A 25,694-nucleotide genomic window follows, 5' to 3' on the forward strand; every position below is an offset into this window, starting at 1 on the left:
TATATCTATATATATATATTTATTTATTTATTTATGTTTTATGTTGATCAAAATTAATCATATCATAGAGATGTAAGTATACCTAATATATATACATGTATTTAAATATATTATATGTGTATAATATGTATTTTATAATTTATATGTTTATATGAATACATAGTACATATAAAACTTTATTACATGTATATGTATTATTGTTTTCAATCTGAGAGGATCCTTGGAAGGAAGAAAGCTGGAAATGAGAATCTTAACTCTCCTAGTTTTGAAACATTTCAGTTTAAAGTGTCAGAAGAGAGCTATTTGAATATTATTTTAAAATTCCATTTCCATTTTTAATAGTTCTGTTTATTTGTTTTTCAGAGCAGGGTATATTTAGGAAAAAAAATACATCAATTACATAATTAATCAGAAGTCTTGTTCCAATCAATAATTCAAATATTTAAAGAATATTACTTCTTCTGATGTAATTTATAAAATGTGCATTCTCAATAACTGCTTTGCAAATATCTTGTATAAAATTTTTTTCAAAAATTAGAATGCAGTAATTTAAATTAAAAATCCATCATGTTTTTTTCTGAAAAATATTTTGAATGATTATAAAGTAATCATTTAAAGTTAACTTTAAAAAGAATTAAACAAACTTAGTAATATTTTTCTAGGTTGGTTTTATAGAGAACTATTTATGACTCTAGAGCTAAAAAGCAATTTTGGTTTAAGTTCATACAGACTAAGGTATACAACTGAAATACTGCAGTGAGTAAACTAAAAATTACTGATAATGCACCATTATATTACAGCTTTTAAAAATCCCTTTTACAACTAATTAACACCATAGCAATATTATTTCTGAGACATAAAATGAATGAAGCTAAAATAATATATTATAGGCCTTTATTTAAAAGGGTAATGAGTTACTTTTAATATATTAATGTGGGAATGTAACTCTAAAATTCTCAAAGCTACAAAAGGTCATGGTATTTATTAAATTGATGATGATTGGACTCTACTATGTGTCTCACGGCCATGCATCATACATGCCTAATTTTTCTTTTCCTTGTGGATTTTAGCCTTATGGGGTATTCTTTCTAGCTCCAAAATGCACAGAAAACAAATTAAATGCTTATTTTATATGGAAAATAGTTTTCTCTTCTCAAGGTAAAAATGTATTTTTCCACAATTCATAGCACATATCTACTGTGAAACTCATTCCTCACATGAAGTGAATAGGACTTGCATTTCCAGTCAGTTTCTTGGCATTCCCAGTAAAAACCCTGGGAAGTCAGAACTAACTCCTCACTGTTCCTTAATTAGACATAGCTCATGAATTGAGAAGCAGGGTTGCTGGTGAAGATAATCAAACTCTGTCTTCCAATCAATCAAATTCCAATTTTAGTTAGATTTATTTCCCCTGGAAGCTTGAAATAGATGAATACTCATTATTATTTTAAATATTTTTTTTTTGGTCATGAAGTATTTGAAATGGTTTACCCAATCTAATAGGTTCCTGAAAACAAACTTATTACTTTTCTTCCAAATAGTTAAGTTTGATCCCTTCCTACATCCACACATAATGAAAGAATTTAATTCTAAATATGTTGGATTGCAAAGAGAAGTCTTTGAATTTCATTCCGAGTAACTGAAAGGTGGTCATTAATATGCATAAGTATCTCAAGAAAGAAAGGGTTCTTGCAAAGAACAGAAAAAAAAAAAACTTTTGATGGTAAGACATTTATCAAATACATTTTTGTTGCCAACATAGTAGAGAAAATTATATGACACTATTATCTTAATACTTTGGAATTTACAATTAAACATGTCTAAAATTTTGGCATCATTTTTTGAAAATAAAAAGAAAATCCTATATTCTTAAATAATTTAATCTCACCATTGCCCTTATCAGTTTGTCATTTTATACCACTTCATTCTCTTTTCAATGTGACTAAACCTTACAAATCTAACATATAAAGTATTAGTAGCCAGCTTCTTCAATTAGCATGTTTTAAACTCATCTTTCCAATTTTGCACACCTTTTCAAATTTTATTGTTCTCTATTTCTATAGTATACTGCAAAGATAACCAGAGACAAGTAGACTAACAAAAAGCACCTTGACTCTCCTTTACCCAAGACTACTCATGAAAGATGTTTGCACAGGGCACTCAAAGACAACAAAGGTCTGTAAGACACCTCTTAAATTGGTACTGATGCTCTGGAGAACAATTTGATCTATGGATTAAAGGGCCTTAAAAAATGTGAATCTGCCTTAACAAAGTGATTTAATTTCTAAGAATGAATGCAAAGAAAATAGTAATAAATGGTGAAGATATTGTTCCATTGCTCACAGCAGCGAAATACATAGTGGACTGGGTAAGAAACTGAATGTGCAATCTGCAGTATGTATTTATATCAAGTGATATCCAATAATATGGACTAGCACATAAAAGCACTTCACAAAAACAGCTATACCTTGATCATATTTATGTTAAAACTATAACATATATTAATAATACTGCGAGCAGTACATATGTCTAGTTGGTGAGATTAACCAGGATAACAGGAAACTTTACTTCTCACCTTTTATATCCTTGTACTTATTATAATAAACATGCATTTCATACCAACAAAATAATAAAAGTTATTAGCTCAGAAAGACAGGAAACCAATTTGACAACTTAATAGTGATTTATACCTAATCGCTGGATTAAGGACAATTAAGGTATTTTTCAACATGAATACTTAGAAAACATTCTTCCACAGTACGCCTTATTTTATAATCAGATGAAATGAGCATTTAGATGTTTCTTTTGTCAAAGCAATTCATAGTCTTTCTACTGTACTGTTTTGTTTTTTTTTTTTAAGAAATGCCAGATTTAATTTTTCTCCCTGCTTCTTGGCTTATTCACGTCAAAGCCTTCTAGTGTATGTAAACTCCTCCCTTCCTGCAAAATCACTCTCTTCATTACTATGTCCTTCTTGATCTATATACATAGAAATATGCATTTACTAATGGTAATATTATGAACATAATTAAATGATAGTGTACAACCTGAAGACCTTATTTTTCCTCTCTAAAGGAGAAGACCAAATAATCATGAGATAAAAAGAAATAAAAGGATAAGAAAAAAAAATGATGACTACAAAATTTGAAAAAGTGAAAGAAATCACATGAACTCAAGATCTGGAATATGCTATCCTAAGTTTGTGAGCTTGGTTATGCGTGAACTATATTGATCGTGATATTGTAACACAACCAAACAGGCATACCTTTCAGACAGATCTACTTAGCATAACAGTCATGTTTCTCCAAGTTTGCCTAAAAGTTCAAAATTTCCATGAATGAAAAATAAAGTCTATGGTAGAAAAATTACATGAGAGAAAAGCAAACCTTTAAAGTGAGTTGTGTATTATTTTACATGAAAAAGCAATAAAATAGTATGCACAATCTAGTCTCAAGTGCAAAGATAACATCTGATATATGCCCAGGTTCTTGAAATTCTAAAAATATTTCAATTTTTATCCCATAAGTGCCAAATGATCAGTTAAAATGCTTGCTATTTGAGTGAATCTTCAATTTTAGGATTAGTCTATAAGTAAGATTTAGGATTAGCTTCTGACAACTTTAGGCTCCTTAGACTTTCAAAACCTCCCAAGTTAAAAAAATAATAATAATAAAAAAGAATTGTAATGCATTCTGCTGTCATACCAAAAACAAACAAACAAACAAAAAAACCTCCCAAGTATTTTCTAAGTAAGCCTTTGAACAAATAATTGAACCTTATCCCACACATGTGGCATTTGGGTCACTGCACATTCACTCACTTCTCTCCTGGTGCTAACTGGCAGAAGGCACAGCACTGGGTACACACATTCAACTTCTCATTTTCAGCACTAAATTGATGGTGAATGTTTTTTTTTATCAGCACCAGTGTATTTTCTTGAAAGTTTTCTACTTCAGGCTTTTCCCCCCAGTGGTAATAAACTGGCTAAAAAGATGACTTAACTATCTGTACACTGCCTTTCTTTAAATTTTCCATACTTCTAAGTGCAAATTATGTGATACATTAAGAGATAATAGCATCAATATATCCAATGGCTCAAAACTTGGCTCTGTAAAAAGTAAAACTGATGCAGCAAGTTCATGTGAATGAACCTGAACTAGCATACTCTACTTAACTTAGCAATAGCTTTAATAATTAGCATGCTGTTAAAAATACAGACAGAGCCAGGTGCAGTGGTGTAATCCCAGCAACTCTGTAGGCTGAAGAAGGTGGATCACAAGTTCAAAGCCAGCATCAGCAAGTTAGTAAGACCCTAAGCAACTTAGTAAGACCCTGTCTCAAAATTAAAAAATGTAAAGTACTGGGGATGAGGCTCAGTGGTTAAGCGCCCTTGGGTTCAATTCTTGGTAGGAAAAAAAAAGACATAACTTTAACTTTGAGAAGCAAATCTAATAAAAGTTTTATCTTTTCAGTCATTATAAGAGTTTTTGCAATTTATGTAACCTTCAAGGAAGAGGTATTGTTTATTTGCTTTGTTATGTAAAATAGAAAGTCATGATACTTAAAGTGTTTGGGAGGATTAAATAGATATAAGATAATGCAAGTAAACTATTCAGCCCAATGCAGATAAAGCATTTAATAAATGTTAGAACCTTATCTTATGCTGTTCAGGTTTTTCTGAGTAGGCAAAATCTAAAGGCATGCCAATAAATATTGAGCCAACATTTTTATTACTGTTAATTTTAATCATGACAGATTCAATCTCTACTATAATATTCAAATAATGGTTTGATTCATGTATTTCCAAATAAGGCAAAGTTTTATGAAAGTAATGTTGTCTTTGGAAACTACTAAGTATGATTATTGTTCCTTGGAATGAAAAGCTTTTTGTTTATTTACAATAATGTTGTACAAAAAATTTTCCATTGAGACTTACATAGGAATATGGCATTTTAGTTTTCTGGGTAAGTCCAGGATTGATAGTCCTGTTCAGTTGATAGAAAATTACCCACGGCAAGGTGCTAAGCAACTCAGTGAGACCCTGTCTCCAAATAAAATACAAAGGGCTGGGGATGTGGCTCAGTGGTTGAATGCCCCTGAGTTCAATCCCTGGTAACCCCCCACACACACAAAAAAAAAGAAAAATTACCCATTTTTTGGATGCATAAAGAAATGCTACTTTTTTTTGTTTTACTGGTTTGAAGAACAGAAGGTAAGAAGTAAAGATGGGGAAATTGGGAGATGTGATCCTCTGTGGAATCAGGAAAGATTAAAGTGGGAAGGAACAACTGGGATAAAAGTTACTGGGTAAATGTTTGCTTATCTTAGTAGACTCTAATTTATAGCTTGAAGATTCATTCCAAGCAACATGACATATTATTATGATATCCATAGGCACAACTAGTATTCCCTAAAACTTCCAAGGTACAATTGTTACACAGCTGTTAACTGTCAAGGCAGATAGCAGCAATGAGGGAAGCCCTCAGGTTCTGGGCCTAATTCTTCTATCCACAGAAGCAAAGCTGCAGCTTGAGAGAACTAGGTCATCATAATTTTGATCCCTCCAGAACTATTATATGTTTATGATAATATCATATGAATGGTGAACCTTTCTCTAACTGTACTAAACTGTGTAATGCATATTATCCATTTACACACTTGCACTCCCAGACTTGCAAACACCATCTACTTTTTACACCCATACACACACATGGTCTTAATGAAAGTGATCTTGGCTTTGCAAGTTAACAGTGAACAGAACATGAGTATATTGTATAGTGATACTTCTCTTCAAAGCACAGTACTCACAGTACTGAACACCTGAGAAATACTTTTATGCCTGACATAGTTGAAGAACATAGAGTTGGGCTTCACCTCACTTCTAAACATGCCAAGACAATTTTTAATCCAGAATATTTTGTGATTATGGAGGTTTTCTTTTTCAGTATAATTGGGTTTACTACCCACATTAGTATTAACACTGTTTAATTTGGTTCTCTGCATAATTTTCAAAATCCATAAAATGCATATCAGTATTTTACAAGTACCAATGGGTAATGAAGGGTACTAGATTACTGCTTGATTTTCTTCTTGTTTGTCATCATTAATTGTGGACACAGATTATACTAACATTAGTTCTCCCTTCCCTGACATAGAATAAGAAAAAGTCCTGGCTAAGATCTTGATCTACTGACTAGGTAAGGTCAAGACTTGAATCTCAGTTTTCCCCCCTATAAAATAGTCTAGCTTTATATACCAATAAAGTTAGGAGCAAAATAAATGAATAAATAAGTAAGTGAATAAATCCAATGTTAAAGATAACATTATTCCATAAAAGGATTTTTAAAAATAAATTAAGGATACTATGTTACATGTATGTTTCATTTCCAAAATTAAATAGTAAATTATTTATACCAAAAGACCCATAAATAATTTCACATGGAAAGGAATATAAGAAACTTAATTTTTCTCCTCATTGCGTATTTCTGACATTAACTTCTCTTATCTATAGAATCTCATATTCTCTAAGGTATAACGAAATAATAATATGGAGAAAATATCATATCTGAGGAAAATTGTATGAAGTTTGCCTGACATTAATAGTAAGTCTCACTTTGAACCTGAGTATAGATTAAAGAACTCTATCCTTACAAAAAATGATAAATGTTGAATTGTTAATTACTCTCATTTGATCATTAAACAATATGTTATGTATTCCAACACCAACCAAAATAATATATGTATATATGCAATATATTGCACATGTATTATGTGTTAATTAAAAAAAAAAAGAACTAGGTGTTTGGTCAGTAAATAAACTTCATGGTTTTCCTGAAAGCAATGTGATTCTCAGGTTTCTGTCTCTGTCTTCTAGTCAGATGATTTTCAATGCCATTCCTATAAAAAAAGTGCACAGTAAATTTACCATGTTTAGAAATGACAGGATGCCAGCCAACCACTCACAGATTCCTAAGAGGCACTTAAATAAATTGATGTTTGGTCTTCGTCAGAGGATTATTAAGTGAGCATCCATATCAGGATCTGCTCAGTTTGTTCACAGTGCTACTCACATACCTAGACAAAGGGAAAGAAATACAACAAACATGGGAGGGAAAAAATGCATTTTTTGGTTTTGTTTTGTAAATGTTTTGCTTTATTTTGATATAACTAAAATCACCTGCAGGGAGTGAAATGCCTTAGGGTAAAAAAAAAAAAAAATCCCATTTTAAGCCTTAGCCCTTTCAGGAAAATAAGCAGAGCAGGTGTTCTTTTGACCTTGGTGTGTTGCATTCTACTCCTGTATTATGGGTCTGTCAACTTGAGAGAGTGGAAGGTCCCATGAACCTTACTTGAGTGCAGTAATTATCCATCAGTTCAGGGACTCTTAACAAAATCAATTTATCTCATTTGCAAATATTTACTAAGCAGCTCAGTTAATTCTCTTTTCTGGAACAAACAAGCAGATTGGGCCAGTTACTAGGCAGCCCTCAGCACTCCAGGAAAACACTCAGAGAACGTCCAGGCTCCCACTTTCCTGGAATCATAAGGTTGTGTCCTTAGACTTGCCCCTTAAAATGCAATCCCCAATCAATGCTTCTGGACCACCTTTCTTGCTTTACAGTATGGTAATCTGTAACTAGTCTCCTCCAGTGGATTTGCTATTTCCATTCTTTGCTCTGCACTCTTAAAAGTAGGGGATTTAAGGCAATGAGAGTAGGTGGATGTAAAAGAGAAAAGAAAATAATGTTCAAGAGATGACAACCTTTTAACATGAAAATTACCTGGGACAAGTTAAACAGTTGCTCTGACATATGCAAAGATGTTCAGATACACATGGGCTCTCATTGCCTGTGGCTAATCTTGGCCTTTTGGAAAACACTAATGCAAGTGGATGGTTTCTAGCCTCCAATGGTACAATATAAGTGAGTATCCTACCTCTGGGATAAAGAAAAGGAGGAGAAGGTGAAAAAAAATCTAATAAAAGAACAATCAGCCTCTTTGTGCTAAACACAGAGGAAAAAAAATAAGTAGAGAGAAAGTTGTGATGGGGGAGTGGGGAAGAAAGGAAATACTTCAAATATAAAAAAGAATGCATATCTGTGGCATAGAAAATATTTTAACAAAATCAATCTTCATATTTCTAGCCTCAATCCTAAATACGAAAAATGAAACGTACAGAGAGTAAAGACATTATCAATATCACTTGTAGTATTAAATTGACATCGGCTTTAATACCTATAACCTAGGTTTTCAAGGGACTCATTGGATGTCACCATCTAATCTGACAACAAATAAAGAATTCAAACAGTAAGAAATAAAAGATGCCAGAAAATAAAACATTTAATGCAATATATGGGGCAAGGGATAACTAAGCATGAACAAACACAGTGGAGAGGGCCTCACCTTAGGGGCTGCATTTGTTACTCCAACCAAATAGCAGCCAATTCTGATGAGCAGCTTTTTGAGCCATTAAGACTCCATTTATGGACCAACAGTGTGCTTGGAGGTTACAGGTCCCATACACTCGGCTGTTCTTACTCTGGTTATCTCTCTGAGAACCAAGGAGGTTATAGTACTGCAAGGGCAAGTGTCTCAAAAGTGTTATCAGTTTGCTCAGATAGTAGCATCTTGAACAGTCTCTCACAAGGACACAAATATTATTTCCTGTTCTCCATGGATAGCCTTAGGCCTCACTAAAGGCAAAAGTCAACGTAGTCAACCTAGTCATTCGTGCTTGAATACATCCCACTCATGAGTAGCAGATTAATCTTGTTCAGTCATCATGTTATGTACATCAACCCTCATGGTCTCCAGTTTTAAGTGCTGACTTCCTCCAGTGTCTCCTCCAATCTCATGTGTACTTCCACTGGACCTGACCAGTTCATTCTCTCTACATTTGTCTCCACGAAGTATAAAATCATAAAGTCCCTGGAGTTGAGGGCAAATGATCAGGATTCTATTCTTATCTGTAGCAGTATAATTTGGGCAACTCATTCACTCTCCCTCAGTAAATTTTCTCTTCAATAAGGTTGGAAAAATTATTTTTCAAAAAAATCCTCTTCATTATATGACTATGAGAACTAAATACAAGTATCTATACAGAATGCCCATCTAAGTGCTTAATAAATGTAAAAATCATCATAAATTTGTTTGCATCTAATACCCCCACTTTCAGTGTATCCCTCTCCTTACTATATATATATTTAAGTCTTAACTCACCTCAATACCCTTGTAAATGCCTACATGAGCCATTAATTAGGTGGGTTGGTAGTCCCCACAAAATCTATTTTTATTTTCTAGTGGATACTTAACATAGTGGGCTTTTGATCATGCAATCATTCTCTAGATACTTGCTAGGTGCCTACTATGGGTCTGCAAAGAGTTTCATCATATTTTTCGGCTTTTAAGATAGCAGATTATGAAGTGAATAGCCAGTTTCTGTAATCAGAGTGTAAGACTCAATGTGACAGAAATCATATCTTATAGTTTTTGTGTAACTATAGAGACTGAAGTCTAGATGCTGGGGTATAGATTTGTTGATAAGATGCAGTTGCTGGAAGTGTTTTCTGTCTGGAAAATTTTGTCTGTGTATACAACAGGACTTCAAGATATGACTACTCTGCTATCATCAGGAAATTCACAAATGCTCCCAGAACCCTGACTATATTTACAGAAAACCTCTAGTGACTCTAGTGCAACTATTTTTCCATATGTCTTCTTCTTCTTACTTCACTGATGCTATTATGGATATAGTATGAAGCCACAGGGGTGGTCATCTAGGTAGCTCGTGGCATTAATTCTGTAATAACATAATGAATAAGTTCACATTCTATACTAATATTATTTTTTTTTTGGTGTGGCCTTTTCATTCTTTGGGGAAAAAAGTGAAATGGAGGAAAGCGAGGCTTAAATTTAATGTATGTACCCCTTCAACGAGTCACATATATAATGAGTACAGAAAATCCTGCTAGAACTATCAAATTGCAGGAAGATTCTATTATCCACTAATAGTACTGAATTGAAATTTAAAAATATCTTAACAAAAATGACAGTCCTTCAATCTCTGTTTCTTCTGAGACAATGAAGGGCTTAAAGAGTTGGGATTCCCATTTAATCCTTGAAATATTTTTGAGAATTTTGCTCACTGTTTTTGAGATAGTTCTCTTTAAGAAAATTGAATTCTTTAAGAATTTTTTTATTAGACTTACTAGTTTAGGCTCCAGTCATGCTAACTATTGCTCCTCTACAAGCCTCAAACTTTATAAAACCTAGTTTGTAGGATTTAATGTAAAAATGTACATGGGACAAGGGGAAAATATCCAGTATAATGAATAATTGTAGTTAATGCTATTTTAAGTAAGAGATGATATCAGCTGAGAAGTATGTCCCGAGAAAAATTATTTCCATCATGAAAGGGAAAATGTATTATATATTATATCTAAGTATGTTCAGAAAATGCTAGAAATCAATTAAACACACACACACACACACACACACACACACACTGTCCTCACACATTTGTCATTATGACTTAAATAGTTTGAACTTCATGTAAAACTAGTTTCTATGAAAATCTAAACCTTCTGAAGTCACTTATCTCTAAGTACTTGAACTGCCTTTCATTGAGAAAAGCATTATGTTGGGAAATAAATCATGGCCAATGTTTACCTAACAGTGTCATAATTATGTATGCATCTAAGTTAGAGAAGCACTTTATATACCAATAATATGTTAGTAAAGAAGAAAAATTAAAATTATAAAAGAATATTTTACCTCCCCCAAACTTTTAGCTGACTTTTATGTCCTCAACTGACATTTTTGTTGAATTTCTCCAAAGTCATAGTGCCATTTAATATATGCATTTCTGTGTATTTGCCTTGAAGTAACACAAATTGGTATAAATTGAAAAGGTATATTCTAAACACAAAACTCACAAGAACCCATCTGAGAAATTCTCATCCCTGCCTCCTTCCATCAAATAAATGAAAATATTTCAAATCAATATGTCTAAAGTAATATGGTTCCCATTAACTATCACATGTCAATTGCCTTGATGAGTGAACACTTAAAATTTTCAGAGAATCCAAAGGACACCCTCCAACCAAAGACAAAGCAATGAAAAAAGCAACAACAAAAATCCCAAGACACCTGGGCCTTGGATAGCATGTTGTGAATGCTCCATTCCTATCTTCAATTCTACTTTCAATTCCATGGCAATAGAATTTTAAAATCCAACATACAAGTCTCTGCAAAATGCTATTTTCTCTTCACTAAAACCGCAAAAATGATTCAGGTCCTGAAAAATGTGACTTGTTACTACTTGATAAAGAACATTTAATTTATCCTCTTTTCTTATTAAGAGGTATCAATTATCCCTGAATCACCTCCACCATTACCCTTGTCCCCTAATAACCAATCAGATAAAAGATGATCAGAAGTATGGTCAGAATAAGAGTTGACAGTTACCGATTGAACAATGATAGGCTAGACTCTTCAGAAAATACTTCAAAGACCATGACACGTAGCCTTCTGTCTCTTTTGTTTAGGGATGATTTGACTCATAGAAGGGTGGGTAAAGATGGAAATGCAAGAGCAAGGAACTAGGCCAAGACTGAGCCCTGGCATTTCTGCTGGAGCTATCACATCTTCAAGAGATTCTTTTCACTCTTCCTGAACTTATAAACATGTGGGATCTATTTTAAAATGGCCACTTAAAAAAAAAAAAAGCAAACAAACAAAACATGCTGGCATTATTTTGGAAGTAAAAAGGGCTAATATTACAATGTTTGTTATTCAGATATTCAAAGTTTTAAAGGACAGATTATAACCTCTAGTGTTACTTGGAAACTTGCAGGAAATATTAGAGAAGAATTGGCTGATAAATGTTTCCAAACTCATGAAAACAGTCTATAGATCCAATATGAGCAGTTGAAATGTGGTTAGCCTACAGGGAAAAGTAATTTTTCAAAGTTTTAATTTTATTTAAATTTAATTAATTGAAATTGAAAAGTGAATAGCTACCATACTGAACAAAGCAGCTTTAGAGGTACTGAAGTTTAGCAAGAGTCTTTATACAAAGGCTTAATATTCTCAAAAACTATTCTACAAACATGTTTATATATATTCATGACTGTGATTACAAAGAGTGTATATTATAGATAAATCTATCCACCAGGTGAAACTGTATCAAACAATCTATTTAATCTGTAGACTTTTTCATGTTTCCTTAAGGCCTTATAGAGAAAGAGAAAGAAAAAAAAATTAAAAAGAGGTAGTTTTTTTTTTTTTTTCCAATCAGCACTTCCCTACATTATGGTATCTGAAAGCCATAGGAAAAACCAGAATGGAGAATAGAAAACATCAATAGCCATACAACAACAAAAACGAGCAGAAGTATTTGATGGAGTGGGAAGATGTGAAGGATTAAGAGATATAACCTTTAACTTCCACTACTGTTCAAAATACGAGGCACACGTGTCAACAACCAGATAGAGTGGAAAAACTGATAAATTTTAAAATGTGTTTTGCCAGTAAAATAGAATGTAACCCCAGGACTCAATAATTCTGAAGCTTTAAGAGCCCTTAAACATTATCCACTTCAAACAGTCCGGCATATATTAAAGTATTTTGAAGCCCAGAGAAGTGAAGTGCTCAGTGTCCCTGACATAATAGCCAAGTGTGGTCCCAGGTCTCCAAGTTTGCACTCTCCAGTGTGACTTTCCCTCTGCCTCTGCCGAGCACGGACTGATCCCTGAGTAGACAAAGAGCCTTATCTCTATCCCCACTTGTTCCAACCCCAGTGAACAGGAAAAAGAAAAAAAAAAAAAAAGAAAAACAATATTTTAATCATGATACTCAGCTTGACACAAAAGCTCCCTTCACTAACATGGTATTCCTAAAGACCATGCAATATGCACAGCTTACCAAGCACAGTGTGGAAAAATGAATTAGAAAAGAGAATATTTTACATTGGACAGTTAAAGAGTTTAACATGACTCTTGTTATAGAAGTGGCTTGCTCTGTACTCAAAAGTTCTATGGGTCAAAGAGAGATAGCTCCAAGTTTCAAAGCAAATTAAAACTCATTTATTATGCTTTTGATGACTCGGTGGGACAACAATAATCTACTAAGATGAAATCAAGTGATTATCTTAAGAAGAAAAAGCAAACTATCATCTTCATTTTAGAGATAAAACTTAGATATAACCGAGCTCGAAACTCTCATTTTGCAGGGGAAAAAAAAAAAAAACTGAGATGGCAGATTTTAAATGACAAGTGCCAAGTCACACAACTGGTAGGTAGAATTGAAATTTAGAGGCAGGATTTCTGTCTCCAGGTTCAGGGGGTTTTATTACTCTGGAAACCACGATAAGATAGATGTCAACAAATCAGAAAAGGGGAAATAGGACCATTACTCTGTACATGTCATGGTTTCTTAAAAGTCTTTTACTTTCAATTTGAGTTACATTTGAACATAAAATTTCCCATGGATTTGTATGTAATTTCAAGGAGTATTGATAGAAAGAAGAGAATTATGTTTCAAGAGCTATGTAAAAGATCAGGAAGTAAATTCACTTTATTGCCTGAATTTTACAAACTTTTCTTGGATCGCAGATCATCTTCTACAGATAAATGCCACACTACTACTGATAAGAGCAAAAGATAAAGAACACTGCACATTTTAAATGTCATGTACTTTGAATTTAATACTGTGCTCTTATAAATGAACCCATAAGAGAAAAAAAGAAAATGCTAAATAAATACAGTGATGGGGCTTACATTCTGGTGCTGCTGGTCTTGTTGATAATGACAGATTTTCCTGTTTGATCCACATTATGATCCAATCCAAAGTAAGCTGCCACCCGATGGACAAGCATCCTCTGATACGATGACATCTGAGGGAACTTTTTATAATGATTACTGAAACAGAGTTACAAGAAAAAGCGAAATCAGCATTTTCATTTCTTGTCCACAGCACATTTTACAGGTAGACACACAAAACTCTTTCTCTTTCATCCAAACCACTAAGCCTTTTGCTTTCATTTCTGGCATTACTTAGTGTCCCCATTTCGAGGCAAGATTTCCACTTATTATAGACGTATTGATTAAGCTACAATATGTATTATTGTTTCATAGTTGCACATTTCTCCTGCCAAAGAGAACTTAATATCTGTTGGAAAGTGTTCTATTTTTGTCCATGATACCTTATCAACAGAGCCAGGCAGAGGACAAATGATATGACATAATACGTGACTGCTGATGCCTATCTGGAGATGTGTCATTACCCAGTTTACACTGAAAGCAGCATAATTATTTCCAGGCATAACTGACTGCAGCCAGCTGGAGCCCATTAAAAAACTATAATAAAAATGAAAAGGGTCGCTTCGTGGTACAGCTATTCTATGCTAATCGGTGGCCCCCTGTTTAATAGCCATTTTGTCAGGAATTTAACAAGCAGGAGCACGCATGGCCCAAGCAACAATCCCCATCAGCATACGACTGACTCCCAACTCCAATAACATCTCCATTTAACAAATCAAGAAACATATTAAGCAATGTTTTATGCCTAAATCTGTCCAAAATGAGTAATTTAATCCAAATATCAAACTAAGACCCATCATCTCATCAGCCAGCACTGCCATTTAACATACTTGTTGTCACCAATGAAATCAATAATTTCCTGCTCCATTTTCAAGAGTATCATCCTGTCCCTGCAAAAAAAAAAAACAAAATGTTAGAATTAAAGTTTTTATGTAATTTCCATATCTCAAGGACATAAATAGTTAATTAAATGCATGGAGAAGATTATTTAAATGAATGTGGTTACAAAACTACATCTCACTTTTCTTTAGAACATGCTGACCATTCACTTACATATTATTTCATTTTGCTCCAGATAATTTTTTCTCATTTATTAAATGTTTATGTTGGCATTCAAGCCATGAGGACCATAAAATATAACAAATAAAAAATGTTTTAAATTCACAGGAAACCGAAATAAAGTAAACCCCAGATATTGGATTTAGATAGGTCTAAAACTGGATTAAAACCTAATTGGTTTACTTAATATCAATAATTTTATTCTCTATTTTTCCCTCTTCATCAGTTATTTCTTTGTGACCAGGAAAATAAAGCTGATAAACTATCATTTATTCATTAAAGTAATGACCCAGGAGTTATAAATCTATCAATAATAAACATGCAAATTTGAAACAAGTAAAAAGAAATGCAGGAGATAGTTTAAGCCATCAGGAAAGGCATCTGCATTGTACAACTGTCTTAGAAATATCTGGATAAATAACTCTAACATTTTATTTGAAACTTCCAATAATAAAGAGGCTTGTTTAATAATTTACCTGGAATTATTCTTTAGAGTGTTAATCAGAAACTCATGTAAGTCTATGCCTGTAGAATCCGTGTATTCTTGACTGCAGTCTGAAACAAACAGAAGGGTGGAGTTGTAAGAAATGGCGGGAAGATGGGATAGAAAATATTCACCCAGCCCGCCTCCTTTCCCTCCAGCTCAGGTACATTCTAGATGAAGCTATTGTTATGAAAAAATATGTTGCATAGCTAGCAACCTGGCAGTGTGACATCAAAATGAAAATAAGGCTTGGGGATTGAAAAGATCTTGACTGTGGAAAGACCCAAATATGGAAGGGGAAGTGGGCACAGTCTGGTGATGGGAGGGGTACAGCCAACTATCACATGTTCACCCTGTGTTGCAAATCAGCCAGGCACAGCCTCCACATCACAGAAAATCCCAACCTCCAGAGAAGGCTCTAGAGCTTGAGATCTTACAGAACCCTTTGTCTCTTAGAAAGAAGGAGGTGAAGAAAAAAATGAAAGTTCTGTTACAAGACCTCCTAAATATTAATCAGTACAAAACACAGGTGGGCACTAAACATTCCCAAGTCTTTCAGCTCTCCTGATGCTAGATAAAACTTACTTTCCATAACCACTTTAAAAAGATGAGCTTTTTGACTCTTGTGTACACCTCGAGTTTTAGGCATAGAGCAGCAGAGACAAGTGTTATAAGCCAAAATGTTGTTTGATATTAGAAGTGGTTATCATTCCTCAGCAGATCACATGCCCAATTCTTTCTCAGTTATCTTTAAAAAGTCTACTGAAAGGTTATTTATGCGTGGCATTCTTCATTTCAACTAAACTTAGGTTTATTTTGTACAGTGATATGTATGGCAATATTCAAAAGGCTGTAGCTTTAGAAGGAATTACTTTTTGGGGTATTTTTTTGGGGGGGAGTGGGAAAGGTAGAATGTGTATTAAAGTAGCATGTGTATTTTTTAAAATGAAACATTGTGTGACAGTGTATGGGTGCAGAGACCAAAATCAGGTAAGATGTGAATCAGGTAATCCACGGACATACAGTTCTGTACTTGCTTGGGAGACTACCTCACTGACTGACAGAATCTGGTTGCCATTTGCCTTTTAAGATAAACATGAGGGTTAAGATAGAAAACTGGGTATCATTGCTGTTCACCACTCCAAGTTAACTGGTCTAATCAATCTGAATTTAAGAGCACATTTATATTTACTCCTTTGTACAGCTTGCAATTGAAAACAGGAGATTCACATGTGAATACAAAAAAATTATGTGATCCAAAAATATCCTAACTACACAGATGATAGACTATGAACAGAAATGAAATCAAGTTCACATCTTTTACACGCACACATACGTACACATATAAAATCATATGCAGAGCCTGTCAGGTGGTGAATATGCATGTGCTCTCTAGAACAACTTCTAGAACTACATATGTGCCCAAATTGAGGAAATTAAGGAAACATTTTCACATTCACCTTTTGATAACATTCTGATCTTGGGTTTTTCAGAGGTTTTATCTTTGTTTTTATCCTTTTCTTTTTCTCTCTCAGAGTCATCTTTCCTAGATTTATCGTCCTCTTGCAGGCTGGGAAAACTGGAAAGCTGTAAATGAATTGATTCCTGTTGGGGAGAAAATATAATAATTTAGGGCCAGATTTAATAATCTCTGTCTGGTTTCCATTTTGCATAGAGGTTATTAAGTACAGAAAAATGAAAGCCAGGTGCAGACTTTTTTTTTTTTCTTAAATGGTAAAAATTAAACCTGTCAGAAAAATAATTGCCCTTTAAGGTGAATTGAACTTTAGAAGTCAAGGGGAGGTCATGAGAAACATCTAGTACTGAAACTTTGCCTCATGAATATTAACCTTAACTAAGTTAAATTCCTGTAGATCACAACTCTTATTTTTTCTACAGGCTTATTTTTAACTCCCTAGGAAAAATTCCTTCATCCATCAGCTTGCATCAGAGCCACTGTCATGTATTTAAAAAAAAAAAAAAAAGGTTTCCATAGTTCTTTTGTAACTCCTTATAAGGAGAAATTGGCACAAACATAGACAGACAGATTTTACGAATTGTTATTACAGATAGAACAGACATAAAGAAAGCCCTCAATAGCCAATTTATAATAAACTCCTACTTTACAATTTACAATACTCCTACTTTTAAATTTATAATTTACTCCTACCATGATAAATCAAGCTTTATGACACCAGGAATCCCAGGTATGGATTATCATGATTGTTTATAAATGCCATCAATAAGTCATTATGATATATATTTACAAGAAGCATTGCCTTTTAGAAAATGTAGCCAGTAGAATTACATTTTTTCATAAATTGTATATAAATACTTAATTGTTTTTTTTTTTTCATTTTAGTATCAACTAATCCTTTCCAAAATATAAATAGATTCTCTCGAACCCTCTCTTGCTTCATATAAAATTGACCCTTTACAGCTTGGGAGCTGGATCTTCTCTCTAGTATTTATTTTGTGCTGAAAAACAGGTCATTTTGCATTAATTCCCAAACACTAGTGGTTTGTCTGATAGTATGTTCATTGTTTTGAAGAAGAATGAGCCATATCATGTTTATTAGTTTTTTTTAGAAAAAAGTTATGTCATAATTAAAATTATGACAAAGCAGCCAACACGAAGCCCATTTGTTCTTATGTAAGAGATCACATGGTGGGAAGTTTTCTTCCCAGGAGTGACATTAAAATTTATGATGTAGGGGGAAAATGTATTCCCAGTGACTAATAGTGTCTCTCATGGAAAAGCAAGCTAATGCTCACTTTACATGTGACTAAATCGATGCCGGCACCTCCTCAAACTGTGACCAATCTGGTATTCATAATGGTTCTTGGCAAATCTGGCTAACCTAACAGGCATAAAACAAAAGTCCTCTGAAGCCAAATCTCTTTTGTTGGGAGGGGTTCCATTGTGAACGCCTGGCTAGAACAAAGTCACCATGCTTGGAAAAACAAACAAACAAAAAACGTAGAGGAGGAAATAAAACATGCTCTCCTGATAAATATTTATCTCATCTGTTTTTTTTTTCTTTGATTGCCACATGTTTATCCTGGGGAATTGGATGTACATGAAATATGTAAAATGAAATGTAATTTGATTATAGTGCCTTTCACAACAACATTTTGGGAAAAAATGTCTTAATTGACAAAGGTTCAAGCACACTACAGGGTAATGATTTGCTTCTACTTGTTCAGGCAAACACTGGAACACTTCTGGCTAAGGCATGACTGCGGGCTGTGACGGGGAAGAATCGATTTGCCAGTTGATTAAGGGGGGGAAACTGTGGATTGGGCACCCTGATCATGAAAATGGTCTCATTACTTCTTCAAAACCAACTGAAACATTTAGCCTCTGTAAGCTTGAATCTACAATCAAAGAGGCATGGAAATACAATTTAAATGTAAGAGCAGAGGCACAGAAAAACTTTCACTACAAAAAAAAAATATGTTCAAACTGATACCATGTGTTGACAAATACTACACTCAGAAAAAAAACTACTTTTCTATACATAAATACGCATTATGGTGTTGAAAGAACACACAAAAGTGCTTTAGAGTTGGTAAAAAACAATCTGTTATTTTTTAATATTTTTATTGATATACTCAATAATAAAATACAAGTGTTAATAAATACATTGGTACAGGATAAGTTTATATCCAACAACAGTAAAAGAATGATTCAAGTTGCAGTAATACACTGATAGGTAAATAGTATAACATTAGAAAAGCAAACTTCCTTTAACTTAAGGACAGACTGAACCATCAGGTATGGGTCTGAGATCAAGTAATACAGGTAGCAAGAGAGTCTTTTCCACACAGGAAAATGAAGGCAGTTTTCCAAATACTGTGAATATACAAACATTGGGGAAGCGATACAATCCATATACTGTATACTTCTGCCACTGTTCTCTGGGTTCAGTCCACACATTTTGCTAGTGCCGGTGAGATCTAATGAAGGCATTGCATATAAACTCAAAGATCTGCTTCTTTAGTCTCTAAAAAGGTAGCAGGGCCACTTGCTTATGTGTGTGTCTGGGTATTTTCTATCAGCCCCCTGTTCCCACCACTCCCAGCTAGTTAAAGAAAAGCTTGCAGGCTCTAATTCTCTCCTACAAGCTACTCTTTGTTTTCTGAGCTTGGAACCAGCAGGAACAAAGCACCGTTTGCATCTGATTTCTCTGCACCAATCATACGGAGAAACTAGATTTAGGTCCAGGTTGGACACTATGATACAGATGATGTCTTAAAAAAAATGTCTTCCTGTGCTTTGTCCAATGGGACTAAAAGCAGATTGAGTCTATAGAGGCTGTCCTCCTCTGCCTGGCACTAGGAGTGGGAGACAACTGGAGCATTACTTCTGCTAGGGTCTGTCATTCCGCAGAGTTAACACATGTCATGTGCAGTACATTATAAGCCATCAATCAACATTTAATAATACAAGCCATGATATTCACATTATTCCCCCCTTTCAAATCTCCATTAAAAATAGAAGCACAAATAAAATGCTGAAGAAAAGCCACACATTTCTCAGAGCCCAAGTTAAATAAAGCAGATGTAGGAAACATAGTAATGGCCACTGAATGATAGCCTGTTCATGCCTTGTGACATGAGTGGCAGGTTAAGAAAATGAGGCTAGAAAAAAAAAATACTCTTAGGACAAAAGTCTATAAGGAATTTATTTTTGGTCCTTTTAAAGAAAGTGCTCTCAATGCTCTCTATGACCATGAAGAGAATTTAGAGTATTTCAATTAAAATGAAGAGAGAAAAGCAAAACAAAACCAAACAAAAATAATGACATCTTAATCAATTTTCCCTCCCCTGGGCTCAGATAAATCATTTTAACTTTTGTCCTGACTGCTCTCAGCCTCTTAAAAAATAAGCAAAATTTCAGCAGCAAGACTATTTTTATAAAAGCTAATGTGCTGCCTAAAGGCAAACAAAAATAAATATGATGTGAACTTTTTCATTTTGTCATACAAGAGTTTTGTTGAAATTTAAATTTTTGGAGCCAAATAATCTTGCCGTAAGGAGCAAAACTAAAGGTAAGGAGATGCAGCGAAATGTTAATAATGTTAACTTAAATTCACCATCAGCTCAGATTCGTTTCTGGATAATTTTTGCAGTATTGAGCAATCTCCACCAAAGCCTGTAAAGTATGTCTTCAAAGTTCAATGCACCTTAGTCATTATTTCACAAGTGTCATACGAGCCAACGGTTGTGTTTCTTATAGGCAAGTGCTTTTTGGGGAGATGAGAGGTAAGACATCTCCAACAAGGAAGGAGACAGGGTACTTAGGGCTATATTTGGTTCAGCCTTATCAAGAGAGAGCCTTGGAGGAAATTCAGCACTACTGTGCTTACTTTTTTTATTTAAGTTTTAATCTAAATTCTTTTGAATTCCTTTCCATTTGCAGTTTTCAGAGAGTCTGGAAAAAAACAAACGTAATACTCTGTGATAAGCTTTTAAACTATTTTAAAATGTCTCATAAACAGGTGTTGAAGCAAGAAAAGTATTTCTTTCTTCAGGTGTACTCTTCTCCCCCAAAACACTGTTTAATGCCAAATTCATCATCATGCACACAGAGACAGGTCTAGCTCATGCAATTCAAGATAGTGACAGGGATTATACCTGATCCTGAAGGCTTTCAGCTCCTGGTCTGGCTGTTGACTCCTCACAGACGGCTAGACTTCGAGTCAGTTTACCTTTTCCTGCTCCTGACTGGGGGATGGGGAGAGCGGGAAGAAAGGGAGAGAAGGAGAAATAAAGAAAACAAACAGAAAGCATGCTCAGGCTGTCAAATCATCTCTAGGTCCACATGACTTTTCCAAAATTTTAAAAAGCAAGTTCTAAGTCTGTTGCTCAATACTGTCTACACCTGGGCAAAGCATCAGACCTCTCTGTTGATGGGGATGGAGATAGAGGAGAAGATGAGTGGATGTATGCAAGGAACAATTTTAGCCAACTGGGCCCATTACTTTGGAAACACATGAAGAATGAATTGCTGCCATGTCATACAAATATTAAGAGAAAAATAGCTGACAAAATCAACTTCCACTAAAATTATGCTCAGAGGGATTTGACTGAGAAGATGATTAAATGATAAAGTGTACTAAATAGCAGTACCTATTTATTTTAAGGCAGAAATCAGTTGGTGAGACTAAATCATCTACCCCAAATTTTATTTAAGATAAAAATAAAACAAAAGACTATGTGTTTTATAAAGCACCATGAAATCTCCAAGTGTGAAAATGGATCAAATGTATATATCTGCAGTTATCCAAACTCTAAATGCTGGAACTGAAAAAAAAAAAAAAAGCATACAGAGCAGGAAAGAAAGAGACCTGTGAACATGATCCCATTAAAAGCAGACAGCACCGACCCTTCTGCGACCCACCACATCTGCACACAACTGCCTTGAGTTGTTGGCAAATCCTTTATCCCCAATGTGAAATATACAACATCCACGCTACGGCTCTACCGAGAATCTCAAGAACCCTACCTTGGATTTTCTTCTCTCTTGATTCTGAGCTGCCAGCCGCCTCTGTGTGTTAGAAACAAAATGAAATAAAAAAGAAAAAGAACAGTGAACAGACAAGCAAGAGAGAGAGAGAGAGAGAGAGAAAGAATGAGAAAGTAGAAAAGAAAAGGCATCACTACCAAATAGTAGAGAAATTAACAATACTGACCAGGCATTCCAATTACCAGGGAGAACCCCTGCCCTAGCTCCCAGCTTCCCCCAAAGTGTTAACTTTCAGTTATCCCTCTTTTCAGAAAAAAAAAATAATACAAGAGAGGAGAAAAGCTAGCCTTGATGTTTTTTGACCATTTTGTGATCTCAGACTTTACCAACTACTGGTACATAAAGAGTTAACACTTTCAAAGTTTAGTTCAAAGGAAATTGATACTTACACACCATTTCTAAGTACCCTTTGTATTCCCTCTACCAAATCTCTTTCCCCTATAAATCTTAGTGTATTTAATTATAACACTTGTCCACTTCCTTTACTCACTGCCAGTCTTATACTTCCCCTATAGTGTTCTGACTCTGTTTGATAAAAAGATTTAAACCTTAACATGCCCATGAAAGGTCACCAGAGCTATGTCTTTGACTTTTCTCAGTCAGCTGTGCATCAAATCTTCATCTTTCCATAGAATTGCAAGCCCATTTTCAAAACTCAGCCCAAAGGTGCCTCTGGAGAGGCCCTGCAGGTATCGCTCAAAGTGGTCTAGCAACTGGTCCTGGGATGATGTGTGCAAATTCGATAATTAAATATGTTCCTTAGATATTTTTCCTTTCAAAAGACATTTTAGAGTACAGTTCAATCAAGAAAAAAAATTATTCATAATTGGGAAAGGAGAGGATTAGCATTAAATATTTCCTAACCATTTAACTTGTCAAACTCTTTTTAAAAAAGAAGAAACACATCTTCAAAGTATTTTAGAAAAGAAGGAAGAGAAAAAAGCACACAGTGGTATGAGAATCGGGGGTCTATCCAGGCTTACCTGCAATTCCAATTTCTCTTCTTCATCCAGACTTTCTGATTTCACTATGCCATTCTCTGGAGCGGCTGTCTCCTGCTCAGTCCTCCCTTCCTCCACTATCGCCTGGTTCAGGTCTCCTTGCTCAGACATTCTCCCAGATGCAAATTAAAATAACAAGGTTTGATGCCCTAGGAGGTTAAGATATCAGAAAACATCATCAGTGCAGCTAAAGTTTTGACTCTAATTGTTGACATATTTCTTTTCTCCCTTTGTATTCAAATTCATATGAACAACTCAGGCATCCCCATCAATTTTATATGAAAAAGAGGATAAAAAGAGATGAAATCAAGTACCCAATGCATACATAAGAGGCAGATGCGGTCACCCCATCCACACCCTTCTGCACACACGCAAGCACACTTGTGATATACCTTGCCATCAAAACAGATCCACTAAGCTTAGCTGAAGACACATTAACTCCCACACAACTCCCAGTGCCCATGCCCTGCTACAAAGTGGAGGAAGAAAATGAGAATAGTTCTCTAACTCTTGAATAGCTGAACTTCAACTTCTGGGTCAAGAGGTGGGAATGATGTTCTGTAGCATCTCTACAATGACTCCAAGATCATTTTCAAGTTTCAACCACAGACACAACTTACCTAGTACAAAGAATATAGTATATTCAACAAGGGGCAAAAATCAACTGAAGAGGTAATAATTCAGTATAAATATGGGATCCAATTTTGGCAATAAACCTTTTAGGGTCAATATTTCCAGCCTTCAAACTGACAGCTACATTATTAAAAGCATAAGCCCTCTCCCAGGCTCCTGTCAGTTGCTGGTGCTGCAAGATCCTGCAGAGGAAGTCTGGCAGGCAGCTCTAATGAAGCTATCTCGACTCAACTCCGCTACTCCAGGCTCACAAGAGTCTAGTATACAGACACTGGAAATGGCTTTTCAAAGTTAAAGCCTGTTATTATTTTTTTTCCTCCCTACCTCCATAAAATCTCTGACACTTCCCCTTCTGATGTGCTGTCACAGGAGGCTCATGAATAATTTAGCACTTACTTCCTCCTTATTTTTTTAAGCAATGAGAAAGGAAAAGAAAAGAAGGAAGGATGTAGGAAAAGAGGAAGGAAAAGTGAAGAGAGAGAAAGAGGCTATAACTGAGAAAGTTATTTTTTCTCATAAAAATTCCCAAGTAACGACTGTTCAGTGATAATTAGTATTGGATGTTTCTTGGAGAGTGTTTAATTACCATTTACTAATTCAATGATTTCATTTCCAACTGGAAATAGGAAGCATAAGAAAAATCTATACCACAGCAATTTCTATTGCAAATTTGCTAAAATCTATCATGACAGAACAGATGGGATGTAATGATCTTTAAAATACACAGGCTCATTTTGGCAAAGGATTGTGGGAATGTAAAAGGAATAGTTTTCCTAAAGGACAGTGTTTTGAAGTCTTTAAGTGACTAATGATCAATGCTTTCAAGTTTGGGAAGGTTTTAGGATCCGGTGCATTCTGACAGATTTCTCATATCCTACTGGCACTCAGTATGTGTGGTTAACAAATTAAAAGTTCTGTTTCCCACTAGCAAACAGCTTGTTTCTCAGTGTATTGAGTAGGGGGGAGGAGAAAGAACTTTGGTTGCCTTAACTCATTTATCAGAACATTTCAGTAAAAAAGCAGATCATGACCAGATGTAAAATGGAGTGAACAAACTGAGCTCTAGTTTTCCAAACTGCAAGCCAAACAAGCCTCTGATATGGATCCCCGTCTACCTTGGTTACAGTCAGTGAAATGTTCCACACGAACAGGCACATTGGTGTCATAATAGTAAAATACAGATGAGGTGACAGTCAGAGAGGACCTTTACCTTTCACGCAGAATTCCTGCTGTAGGTCTTGGTGACTTACTAGCGGCTTCTGTCGTTCTACACCGGGAAAATCCACACAAGTAATCAGAGGCAACTGGCGTCCCATGTCCCCATTAACAGTTCAGAATGCCCATCTCCATGCGGTTCCCTTACACAGTTTGACGCATCATCGTCAACCTGAAAAAAGACGAAAAGTAAATAATAATAACTGCAATAATCATGGTAGGGTGAAGGACAAAATAAATAAGACTGGTTTTCTAACACTAATGACCAGCTTCCAGCAAATCACGTTCACAGCTTGATCCAGCTCCACCTGTCTCAAGCTGCCTGCTTCTTCTCTAATGAAGGCTACAGCCGGCTGTTCAAGTCAGAGCGGCACCCACGCAAGGAGCTAAAATTAACAATTGCATTATGCACTGAAGATTACTCACTTCAATTTTAACCTTTTTTAGTGAAATCTCGCACTTTGTGTTAAAAAAAAATAAAAAAAAACAAGCTTGTGTGTTTGCCTCAATGAGAACCCAAATCACCTATGAGCAACAGCCTTGCCTCCTTTTTTAACCCAAGTCTTTGTCTTAATTATAGATTAATATGATATACTTTAATTCTGTTTCTGTGACTCTTTGTGAAAGTTACCTTAGTGAAGCAAATTTAAAGTTTCTGATTTAATGAAGCGTTGTCTATAAAGTTTGTTGTTGTTTTTTTTTAAAGTTAGGAAATAAAGAAAACTTTCCTAATGGGCATGGCTAAGAGAGCTCTTTTTACTCCACCTACAGTTCGAGAAGAATTCCTGATATCCCTGTTGCGTGGTGAAGAGTCTATCCACACTCCTCCCTCCCCATTAGGATTGCTCTACCAGCTGGGCATTCTGTTTGACAGCGAAGAAACACTGTCAGAAGGATTCAAAGATTTGCAAACTCCAAATCTGTTGAAAACAATACATGCTATAATGTGC

The 25,694-nt window shown here is 34.8% G+C and overlaps 1 protein-coding gene across 50 annotated transcripts in view; it reads right to left on the minus strand.

Annotated features, from left to right (window-relative positions):
• The window catches only part of Arpp21 (cAMP regulated phosphoprotein 21), a 148,183-nt gene that overhangs the window by 81,322 nt on the left and 41,167 nt on the right, over positions 1 to 25,694 (minus strand). For 19 of the 50 annotated variants that reach the window (XM_048795149.1, XM_048795157.1, XM_048795180.1 and 16 more), the window contains exons 2-9: positions 24,740 to 24,916; positions 22,879 to 23,045; positions 21,875 to 21,916; positions 21,004 to 21,093; positions 16,824 to 16,968; positions 15,356 to 15,434; positions 14,651 to 14,710; positions 13,779 to 13,919 (exon numbers count right to left, since the gene is read on the minus strand). In XM_048795149.1, coding sequence (XP_048651106.1) covers positions 13,779 to 13,919; positions 14,651 to 14,710; positions 15,356 to 15,434; positions 16,824 to 16,968; positions 21,004 to 21,093; positions 21,875 to 21,916; positions 22,879 to 23,007 — 686 coding nt within the window. In that variant the 5' untranslated portion in view covers positions 23,008 to 23,045; positions 24,740 to 24,916. Of the gene's footprint in view, positions 1 to 13,778; positions 13,920 to 14,650; positions 14,711 to 15,355; positions 15,435 to 16,823; positions 16,969 to 20,743; positions 20,801 to 21,003; positions 21,094 to 21,874; positions 21,917 to 22,878; positions 23,046 to 23,210; positions 23,420 to 23,516; positions 24,673 to 24,739; positions 24,917 to 25,001; positions 25,212 to 25,694 lie in introns of those variants that run through there. The other 31 variants (XR_007344345.1, XR_007344344.1, XR_007344342.1 and 28 more) reach the window with 24 other exon arrangements.

This window comes from Marmota marmota, unplaced genomic scaffold (genome assembly GCF_001458135.2).
Source record: "Marmota marmota marmota unplaced genomic scaffold, marMar, whole genome shotgun sequence".
In the NCBI taxonomy this organism is placed as follows: Eukaryota; Metazoa; Chordata; class Mammalia; order Rodentia; family Sciuridae; genus Marmota; species Marmota marmota.